At 37.4% G+C, this 12,020-nt stretch overlaps 1 protein-coding gene across 7 annotated transcripts in view; it reads left to right on the forward strand.

Annotated features, from left to right (window-relative positions):
* LOC127874133 (F-BAR domain only protein 2-like) overlaps window positions 1-12,020 on the forward strand; it is a 101,018-nt gene that overhangs the window by 22,645 nt on the left and 66,353 nt on the right. For all 7 annotated transcript variants that reach the window (XM_052418309.1, XM_052418310.1, XM_052418314.1 and 4 more), the window contains exons 3-5: window positions 5,032-5,106; window positions 9,451-9,592; window positions 11,406-11,477. In XM_052418309.1, the coding sequence (XP_052274269.1) occupies window positions 5,032-5,106; window positions 9,451-9,592; window positions 11,406-11,477 (289 nt within the window). The remainder of the gene's footprint in view (window positions 1-5,031; window positions 5,107-9,450; window positions 9,593-11,405; window positions 11,478-12,020) is intronic.

Consider the following 12,020-nt stretch of genomic DNA (forward strand, 5'->3'; position numbering starts at 1 on the left):
CCCTGTCTGTCTGTTGGTCTGTTGGTCTGTTTGGCCCAACTTTAACATTTTGCAATAACTTTTGCAATATTGAAGATAGCAACTTCATATTTGGCATGCATGTGTATCTCATGGAGCTTCACATTTTGAGTGGTGAAAGGTCACGGTCAACGTCATCCTTCAAGGTCAGAGGTCAAATATATGTGGCCCAAATCGCTTATTTTATGAATACTTTTGCAATATTGAAGATAGCAACTTGATATTTGGCATGCATCTGTATCTCATGGAGCTTCACATTTTGAGTGGTGAAAGGTCAAGGTCAACGTCATCCTTCAAGGTCAGAGGTCAAATATATGTGGCCCAAATCGCTTATTTTATGAATACTTTTGCAATTTTGAAGATAGCAACTTGATATTTGGCATGCATGTGTATCTCATGGAGCTGCACATTTTGAGTGGTAAAAGGTCAAGGTCAAGGTCATCCTTCACAAGGTCAAGGTGATCCTCCAAGGTCAAACGTCATATAGGGGGACATTGTGTTTCACAAACGCATCTTGTTTTTAAATGATATAATTATAATTTCTTTGATGTTCATTACATACCTGTGGACTTATGTCCATAGATACATGATCAACTCTGGCTATGATCTCTTTTAAACCACAGGCCTTGGTTGTCAGTGATGTCTGACATGGTCATAATTGACTGTGAGACCCTCCCTCCCCCCCCTCCCCGGTTGGGTTGGACAAAATTCAAGGGAAGTAATAACCTTTAAAGGGAGATGATTTCTATACCTGCCAAATGATAAATAGAAATTTTATTTCAATGCGGTGCAGTAGGGGGTATTGTGTTTCTGACAAACACATCTCTTGTTGGGTCACTAGGTCAAAGGTCAAGGTCACTGTGGCTTTAAAAAAAATAATTCTGACAAGCTTTCGCAGCCGAGCGTGGCACCCGTTATGCGGTGCTCTTGTTAGGTCTTTATTTTCACTATACCATGACAAAGGAAGTTAAAACAAATCACGAAGAAATCAAAATGATACTTATTAGAAATTGAACTTAAATAATTAGATTTTAATTTGAAATGATGAATTATTTTCAGCCATGTTTGCCTTTTGAAATTTGACCTTAAATCAAAGACCCATGTTTGTGTTGTGGAATTTTGAAATTGTGCTGATTTAAATACTGATTAGTTGATTAGCACACTGCCAGGTTTGTGTGTGCGAGTCCCTGACATACATTAAACTGTAGACTGTAGGAGGCACTTAAAGTATTTCCCGATCATGCTCTTAACTCATCTATCCTTGATTCTATCAGGGGTTTAGATTTTTGGGGTTATACTCAGGGCTCAACATTAACCTAAAAACCAACTTGCCCTGCCGGGCAAGTACTTAGAAAATCTACTTGCCCAGAACATAAAGCCACTTGTCCAAACATGAAATATCACATTAACTGTAAAGCTCTTATTTTTTCATAAAAATCAAAATGATACACCACAAAACCTTTTTTTATATTTGCACATTTAACAAAATGATTACAGCAATTTAAGTCTAATTAAAGTCTAAATTAAATGCTCATTGTTCTATTTTGCACTTGCCCGGGCGGACAACTAGATTATAAAATCACTTGCCCGGACCCAACTTTAACTTGCCAGGGGCAATAGGACAACCATTAATGTTGAGCCCTGATACTGGTCTAGAGAAAATGAGACAATCACTAACCAGTAACATAGATGGTGGATTTTGAATGGTTTCTCTACTTTTGAGCCAAGTTTACCAATTAGCTTTTTTATGCCCCCGGTAGGGTGGCATATAGCATTTGAACTGTCTGTCTGTCCGTCCGTCTGAAAACTTTAACATTGGCCATATTTTTTGCAATATTGAAGATAGCAACTTGATATTTGGCATGCATGTGTATCTCATGGAGCTGCACATTTTGAGTGGTGAAAGGTCATCCTTCAAGGCCAAAAGTAAAAAAATACAATCCATGGGAAGTAATAAGCTTTAATGACATATTGAAATTTTATTTCAAAGCGGCGCAATAGGGGGCATTGTGTTTCTGACGAACACATCTCTTGTTTTCCTAATCATTGTGATGACTGATTGATTTTGGCTATACTGTGCCTGATGGTGTTTAACATTCATGATCTTTAACATTCGCAGCCACAAATCATCAAAAAATTAAAGTATACGTCAATCATCTCTTTGTTTTAAATGCGGAATATACACAGTCACGTTAAAATTGTTTATTGTTAAAAAAAAATAAAAGGCTTAAAATATATAAAAAAACATGTCTGTTTCGCCTTTTATAAGTAGAGTCAGATTTAAAACTATTTTTTAGGCAAAGCTGCTAGTCCTGGTAATACATGTACCGGTATGCAGTTTTTCATATCATTTCCATATGTCAACTGTAACTGAATAATGGATTCCTGGCATGTTGTCTGGCATAGGCTGTTCTTCACTTTTCAGACAAGAATATTAAGATTCTTTTCCAGTAGAATCCAGAAGAAGCCTAGAGCTTAGATATAAAAATAAGCCTCCTTGCAAATGCGATGGCAGACATTATGATTTATGGAAATGCAACTATACTAAGCTGTTTGTGATTTGCATGAAAACATTTAAGGATTTTTTGTGACAGTGTTTTTCTCTTTGCTTTGAAGTTGTTATAGGAATTTCTCTAAAGAAATGACATTGACCTCATTCATGTGAAGACTTCAACTTACAGCTTTTTGGCAGATATTGGTTATTTAAATGTGTTTACCATAAAATTGTCAACCTTTTACAAGTTTGTAAGGGTAAAAAAATATTCTCAGAAATGATCTCTTAGATGTTCTGAAAACAGGTTATGCAGGGCATTCACTAGGATTCAGATCACAAGACTAATGACTGTTGAGTGATTGAGTAAAACTTATTCATCCAAATGTTTCAACTCCCTGATGCCGTAAGAATTAGGTCAATTCACTGTCATTGCATTGACTTGCATTCAATTCACATAAGTCAGAGGTAAAGTGGATTTTTAACATAAATAATAGCATCCAATGGAAACACTTCTACTATATTAAGCCTAAACTAAAATTAATTTTGTAAGGCCTTTACCAACCGACCCAAAAAAAATTATTGCGATTTCTTAAAACGTTTTTTTTATATTTTCGTTTTTTCGCCAATAATAAAAGAGCGGACTGCATTATTTATTTGTGCGCGTATTATCCCTGTCCATTCTTATCGCCCCTGACTGATCTAGGTCGCTCCGATGGTTGGAATTTCATATGCCGATCGAGCTTGTCGACAACTGACGTACGTTTTTGTAGCCGAATGTATAATTTACACACGTCTAAGATGGTGGCAAGCAGACGAGAAATTGCGATGAATGGCGGAAATGATACATAACATTCAAATTAACAACGGATATCATATACATGTAGTTATTGGGATATAATTAAATGAGGTTGTCAATTAAGGAAAAATACTACGTTTGAGATAAAAAACAACAAATATTTATTAGCAATCTGCACAGTGAATGTGCTTCACGGAAGCAAGTGATGGAAACTTGGAGTTGAGTCTACTCACAAAGTTAAAGCATGTAACTTGTAAGACACTAAAGCGTGTTTGTTAATATTTGTTAATGTTTTCCCCATATGATATTAAATTTAAAAATACTGAATTAAAGTAATACTCTTAAAAGAGGTTATAATTAAAATAAATGGTGTATAAAAGAATCTATAGATTATTGCAAGTTTAATATATATGTGGAGGGATATTAACTAAGCATTGTCTTCATTGTAAGAAGACATTAAAGCAGCACTTTATAATATAAAAATGCTGTCAAACATGAACTTAAAAGCAATTTTAATTCTATTACGTATAATCATATATCCATTTGTGTATAATGCTTAATGTATCCCAATTTCATGGTTTATCGCGCTAATTTTCCCAATTCAAATGGCACAAAAGCAACAAAAGAAATAAAAGCAACAAAAAATCACTATTATATGCAAGAAACAGCAAACAAGATATGGTTAAGCTACATGTACATATGTCTTCGTACACTGCAACAGTGCTTTGATAACAGTGTTTTAAATATTCATAGACAGGGTATTAAAAATATAATTTCTCAAATAAAATTAAATAATTTTCCTACCTACCTACCCACCTGTAAAATCTAGCGTCGGTAAAGGGCAAACCAACAATATTTTAATTGTGGCCTTAACTATTTAAATTAGTTTAGTGTCTGAATTACAAACAGAACCATCAACCCTGAGTTGTCTGACTGGCGGTAGTATTAACATTATTTTTTATCCCATCATCAGACGTGCATTGTAGAAATAAACCACTGTGGAATAAATTTTGCTCTATTTCAGCAGTGCTGAAATATAGCTGTCACGCGCGGCAAAGAATGTTCATATTACTCGGAATCAACTATAAAGTTATCATTTTAAGTAAAATCTAATCAGATTCAACAAAACAAACAATTTGATACCAAGATGTAATATATTTTTAGCACATAATGTAACTCAAAAAGCAAATAAACATTATTTACAAATATTAAGTGCGCGTACTCGTGACGTCATTATCAACACGTCATACGACACAATGCATGTTGTTTCACGCCAAAGATGCAGTTGTTTAGTGTCTTTTTTTTCATTATTTCTTAAAAATCGGGGACATAGAGGTATGATAAACAGAATAACAGGTTAGTTACTGATCTTTTTGTAATGTATTAGTCTCGACACGATGAAAATAATGAAACAATGTTTGCTTAAAATATCTTTGGGATTTTCCGTCTAGTTCGATTTTCCTATTATATTTTTAAAGAAATAATTTACGACTAAGAAAATTGATGGGATAAATCGAATACTAGGTCGGTGCCGAATAAAGCAAAGTTTATCTTGCTCTGCAGGAAAATCTGAACCACTCGCCAAGGGTCGTGGTTCAGATTTTCTAAGCCTTGCAAAATAAACTTTGCTTTATTCGGCACCGACCTAGTATTCTCTATATTCTCTAACAGGCTTTGTGATGTTGGCCCCAGTTAATGCCATGCATTTGTTGTGTTATTTCAGTTGCCAGGTGGAGGAGACGTACAGCAAGCTGCTCACCAAGCTGGCCAAGGTGGCTGCCAACAATACACAAGTCGGGTCAGTACTCAACTTCAACAGTGGCATCCTTAGCTTGTGGTGGTGCAGTGGTTATGGTGTCTTAATATATACGCTCATAAATGGGGGGGGGGTTGCTTACAAAAATTGGCAGTTTTAGTGTTTAATGATTTATGGAGGCACTTAAATTTGACAATTTGTGCATGATAAGTGTGATTAACCCTGTCTTGATTTACTGTCAAATAATGGCATATCCCAAATTTTTTATGTCCCCCACCACTATAGTGGGGGACATATTATTTTTGCCCTGTCTGTTGGTCTGTCTGTCTGTTTGCGCCAACTTTAACATATTGCAATAACTTTTGCTATATTGAAGATAGCAACTTCATATTTGGCATGCATGTGTATCTCATGGTGCTGCACATTTTGAGTGATAAAAGGTAAGGTCATCCTTCAAGGTCAAAGGTCAAAAAAACTAAATCAAAGCGGCGCAGAAGGGGACATAGTCTGTCTGACAAACACATTTCTTGTTCTTAATGACATCGCTGACATAGTGCATGCATTATAAAGTGCAGTGAAAAATAGTTTTAGTTTGGCTGTTTTCGGAGAAAACCCCAAGGTATTGTCATAGCCAGCCTGTCCACGTCGTGCTAAAACCTTAACATTTGCTCTAAAATCAAAGTGCTTCCACCTACAACTTTGAAACTTCATATGTAGCTGCACCTTGAGGAGTTCTACACACCACACCGGTTTTTGGGTCACTAGGTCAAAGGTCACTGTGACCTCTAATATATAAAAAAAACTTCTGATAAGCTTTCATTTATTATACTCCCCCCCAAAAATTTTTGGGGGGAACATATAGTCGCCACTCCGTCCGTCCGTGCACAATTTTTGTCCGGGCTATTTCTCAGCAACTAATGACCGGAATTCAATTAAACTTTATGGGAAGCTTCACTACCAAGAGGAGATGTGCATATTATCAGCCGGTTCTGGTCGGATGATTTTTCACAGAGTAATGGCCCTTTGAAATTTTCCATTAACTGTACATATAGTGCAATTCTTCTCCGGGCTATTTCTCAGCAACTAATGACCGGAATTCAATGAAACTTTATGGAAAGCTTCACTACCAAGAGGAGATGTGCATATTATCAGCCAGTTCTGGTCAGATGATTTTTCACAGAGTTATGGCCCTTTGAAATTTTCCATTAACTGTACATATAGTGCAATTCTTGTCCGGGCAAGAGGAGATGTGCATATTATCAGCCGGTTCTGGTCGGATGATTTTTTACAGAGTTATGGCCCTTTGAAATTTTCCATTGTACATATAGTGCAATTCTTGTCCGAGCTATTTCTCAGCAACTTATAACGGGAATTCAATGAAACTTTATGGGAATCTTCACTACCAACAGGAGATGTGTATATTATCAGCCGGTTATGGTCGGATGATTTTTCACAGAGTTATGGCCCTTTGAAATTTTCCATTGTACATATAGTGCAATTCTTGTCCAAGCTATTTCTCAGCAACTTTTCACGGGAATTCAATGAAACTTTATGGGAAGCTTCACTACCAACAGGAGATGTGCATATTACATGTATCAGCCGGTTATGGTCTGATGATTTTTCACAGAGTTATGGCCCTTCTATTTCTCCCCAACTACTGACTGGACTTCAATGAAGCTTTATGGGAAGCTTAACTACCTTGAGGAGATGCGCATGTTATTAGTGGGTCTGGTTAGATGATTTATTTAGAGAGTTATGGCTCTTTGAAATTGAAGTTGCTAAACCATCCATCATATTATTTTGTCCAAAGTTATGACCCTCAAGACATTTCCTTTTATCTGAATATATAGTGCAATATTGTGACAAAAAAAAACTTTGGGGAGTATCACCCTTCTCTGACGGTTTCTTGTTCAAAACTGCACTGCAGCCGAGAGTTGGCACCCTCTTTGCGGTGCTCTTGTTTTTATGCTCCCCGAAAATTTTCGGGGAGCATATAGTTGCCGCTTTGGAGTTCCTTCCTTACTTCCGTACTTGCTTCCTTCCTTCCGTCACACTTTTTTGACAGTTTCTCATAGCACCTTCAATACTTTACCGATCTCTTTCATATTTGGCATGTAGGTACCCTGCACGGACCTCTACCTTTTGATGAGGTTTGAGGTCACTGGGGTCAAGGTCACTGAGGCTAATAAAAGTTTTTTCCGTCACACTTTTTTGACAGTTTCACACCTTCAATACTTAACCGATCTCTTTCATATTTGGCATGTAGGTAGCTTGCATGGACCTCTACCTTTTGATGAGGTTTGAGGTCACTGGCGTCAAGGTCACCAAGGCTAATAATAGATTTTTCTGTCACAATTTTGTTACAGTTTCTCATAGCACCTTCAATATTTTTCCGATCTCTTACATATTTGGCATGTAGGTACCTTGTATGGACCCCTACCTTTTGATGAGGTTTGAGGTCACTGGGGTCAAGGTCACCGAGGCTGATAATAGATTTTTTCCTTAATTTTTAGCTCAACTGCCAAAGGCAGAAGAGCTTATGGGATGGCATGGTGTCTGTGTGTGTGTGTGTGTGTGTGTGTGTTAGACGTTGTCTTGTTTATCCGATAAAGTCCACAGTTTTCATCGGATTCTTTTCAAACTTACTCAGTGTCTTTATATTAATGAGGACTCAAACCCTATTGATTTTTAGGTCACTGGGTCAAAGGTCAAGGTCACAGTGACTCGAAACAATAAAAACTTGTTTATCCGATAAAGTCCACACTTTTCATCCGATTCTTTTTAAACTTGCTCAGTGTCTTCATATTAATGAGGACTCGAACCCTATTGATTTTCAGGTCACTGGGTCAAAGGTCAAGGTCACAGTGACTCGAAATAGTAAAAACTTGTTTATCCGATGAATTCCACAGTTTTCATCCGATTCTTTTCAAACTTGTTCACAGTCGTTATATTAATGAGGACTCGAACCCTATTGATTTTCTGGTCACTGGGTCAAAGGTCAAGGTCACAGTGACTCGAAATAGTAAAATGGTTTCCAGATGTTAACTCAAGAATGCTTAGGCCTAGGATCATGAAACTTCATAGGTACATTGATTATGACTGGCTGATGACCCCTATTGATTTTCAGGTCGCTAGGTCAAAGGTCACAGTGAAAGTGTTTAAAGCAGTAGAGCGATTCAGGCCCTCATGGGCCTCTTGTTTTTTTACAGTTTCTCATAGCGCCTTCAATATTTTTCCAATATCTTACATATTTGGCATGTAGGTACCTTGCATGGACCTTTACCTTTTGATGAGGTTTGAGGTCACTGGGGTTAAGGTCAAGGTCACCAAGGCTAATAATAGATTTTTTAAGGTGGTTATTAACACATAGATTGACAAAGCGCATCATCGGGGAGCATCCATCAGTTTTACTGATATTCTTGTGTTTTTTTTTTAGATTTTAGGCTACAAAGTAAAATGTTCTGAATTTGTAATGAAATGTCTTGATTTTAACCTGAACTTAAGAATTATATCATGTATAATTGTATGAATTGATCTGCATCATATGGTGACACTATATTTACTGATTGTGTTTTAGGTAAACTGGGCTTAATGCATGTGCGAAAAGTGTCATTCCATATTGGCCTGTGCAGTCTCCACAGGCTTATCAGGAATGACGTTTTCTGCTTTTCATGGATTTTGTTTGTTTCAAGGAGGTCTCTTCCATAAGCAAAAATCCAGTGTATGTGGATAGTGTTGTGCCTTATTACTCGCCTAGGCTGATCTGGGATGACACTTTACCCACATGCTTTCAGCCCGGTTTTCCTATAACAGAGCTAAGATAAGAAGGTTCAAGTTATAGGTAGCTGACAGGCAAGCTTGATTTCTTGCTTAAGTTGTAGAACACTGAGAAAGACCAGTTAAGTATTTTCCAATACAAGGCTTACATCGTCCATGTACAAGGCTTTAAATTGTTTACTGATTATACTGTAGAAGATGCAGCTCTCTGCTCAAAGATTGAATGATCTAGATGGTTTTGTAAACAGTTTTTTACTGTGAAAAACACATGCTCGTTCATTTTTGCTTAATGATTATCATCAGTTAATTGTTGTTTAAACATTGTTGGAGACTGGAAGGTCATAGTATTTGCATCAATATGACATGTCCTTTTAAACAGCAGCTATAGAATTGAAAGTCACACTATGAATTATGAAATTGCCAGGGCTTCCACTGGCTTAAAACTTTCCATAACCAAATTTTTCATATTTCTTCAGAATTCATATAATTTTATGTATTTTATTGGGTTTTAATAAGGAAATGGGTAGCCAAACGAACATTTCTCAAGCTATATATACTCATCTGTTATGATGGTGCAAAAGCAAAGAAATTTTATGTATACATTTGCAGGACGTTTGCCCCATTCTGGGCCATCATGCGTACACTTGCGGACAAGTTGGCGAGCCTGCACATGCAGCTGGTGCATACATGGTCAGACCTTATGAAGGACATCATACGATACAATGACGAACAGCACAAACGACACAAAACTGTGAGACCTCAGAGAATTGCTGCTCTGCTTGTTTCTCTTCTTTTTTTGCCTTATATGTGTTTTTTATTTATGTAATGAAGACCCTAATGCAGTACCTGTGTAATTATATTATTATGTCCCCCACTATAGTAGTGGGGGACATATTGTTTTTGCCCTGTCTGTTTGTTGGTCTGTTGGTTGGTTGGTTTGGGCCAACTTTAACATTTTGCAATAACTTTTGCTATATTGAATATAGCAACTTGATATTTGGCATGCATGTGTATCTCATGGAGCTGCACATTTTGAGTGGTGAAAGGTCAAGGTCCTCCTTCAAGGTCAGAGGTCAATTATATGTGGCCAAAATCGCTCATTTTATGAATACTTTTGCAATATTGAAGATAGCAACTTGATATTTGGCATGCATGTGTATCTCATAAAGCTGCACATTTTGAGTGGTGAAAGGTCAAGGTCAAGGTCATCCTTCAAGGTCAGAGGTCATATGTGGCCCAAATCGCTTATTTTATGAATACTTTTGAAAAATTGAAGATAGAAACTTGATATTTGGCATGCATGTGTATCTCATGGAGCTGCACATTTTGAGTGGTGAAAGGTCAAGGTCACCCTTCAAGGTCAAATATATGGGTCAAAATTGCTCATGTAATGTCACTTCTGCAATATTGAAGCTAGCAATTTTATATTTGAAATGCATGTGTATCTCATGGAGCTGCACAGTTTGAGTGGTGAAGGGTCAAGGTCAAGGTCATCCTTCAAGGTCAAACGTCATATAGGGGGACATTGTGTTTCACAAACGCATCTTGTTTTCATATTGCTCTTGCAGGGTTCTTTTTGCCCTGCAGGCGATTTTGTTTAGGGCACCTATCCACAAAATTCACTGGATGAGCTTGTGGAATTGCGTTTTTGTCAGTCATTAATCAAATTTTCATTTAACTGGCATTTCTTCCTAAACTGCAAGGCAGATTATCATAAAGATCCATGCCTGACCCTCTCTAAAAGTTGTTTAAATTTTTCCTGTACCCTTCATATCATATGTAGGTCGCCAGAGGTAAAAGTTGTTATAAAAACTTTTGGTGTTTCACATTGTATACTGGTACTCTATTGTAAATTAAAAGGTCACTGTTGCATAATGGACATTGTGTCTGCCTAGCGATCCGGATGTCACAGGTTCAATCCCCACTTGGGGAATGTTCTTTAGATCTCCCCCAAAGACACCAATTACTGCTTCAAGGCCCAAGAAACGTACTTTAATAAGCCCGAGGCTTTCAATGCAATCGAGCTAAAATAAATAGGTTTAAACAAAACTCATTTACTCAAAGCATCTCGTATTGCAAGGATCAGGGGTTAAATATTTGGTTTTTGTCATGGTCTAGTGGTCTCCACCAAAGTTTGTTCAAATTTTGTTCCTTTGGTCAAAACTAGCCAAGCTCCTCAGGTGATTCATATATACTTCTGAAAGCACAAGATTCTATGGTTGAATATTTGATGTGCAGTCTTTTTTAGTTAATGACCTAAATAAAATATTCCTTTCTGAAACCACAAGTCCCAGAGGGCTGATCTTTGGTATGGAAAATCAGATAGAGGTCCTGTTGAAAGTTTTTCTGGTCATGTCCAAACTGGCCAAACCCCAGTAGTCACATGATGTATATAGACTTGTATAGAAAATAACTTTGGAAAACTTCTCTTAAACAGCAAGGGTCAGCGGTTTAATATTTTGTGAGTCAAGTGGCCCAGTGACAGTTTGTGTCCTAGATAAAAATTTGCCTCTTGTTATCATTTTTACATTGTCTTGTTATTTCGTATTTTGTATTGTCTTCAGATGAAGGAAGGGGAATCTGGCACTTTGGAGGTTGTACAGTCTATACAGAACACCACCACGGCATTGCACAAGGTACAGCCAGTAGATAATATACCGTACCCTTAGGATCCATGCACAAGGTACAGACAGTAGATAATATACCGAACCCTTAGGATCCATGCACAAGGTACAGCCAGTAGATATATACCATACTCTTAGGATCCATGCACAAGGTACAGCCAGTAGATAATATACCGTACCCTTAGGATCCATGCACAAGGTACAGCCAGTAGATAATATACCGTACCCTTAGGATCCATGCACAAGGTACAGACAGTAGATAATATACGGGTACCCTTAGGATCCATGCACAAGGTACAGCCAGTAGATAATATACCATACCCTTAGGATCCATGCACAAGGTACAGCCAGTAGATAATATACCGTACCCTTAGGATCCATGCACAAGGTACAGCCAGTAGATAATATACCGTACCCTTAGGATCCATGCACAAGGTACAGCCAGTAGATAATATACCGTACCCTTAGGATCCATGCACAAGGTACAGCCAGTAGAATATATACCGTACCCTTAGGATCCATGCACAAGGTACAGCCAGTAGAGAATATACCATA

This window comes from Dreissena polymorpha, chromosome 3, assembly GCF_020536995.1.
Source record: "Dreissena polymorpha isolate Duluth1 chromosome 3, UMN_Dpol_1.0, whole genome shotgun sequence".
In the NCBI taxonomy this organism is placed as follows: Eukaryota; Metazoa; Mollusca; class Bivalvia; order Myida; family Dreissenidae; genus Dreissena; species Dreissena polymorpha.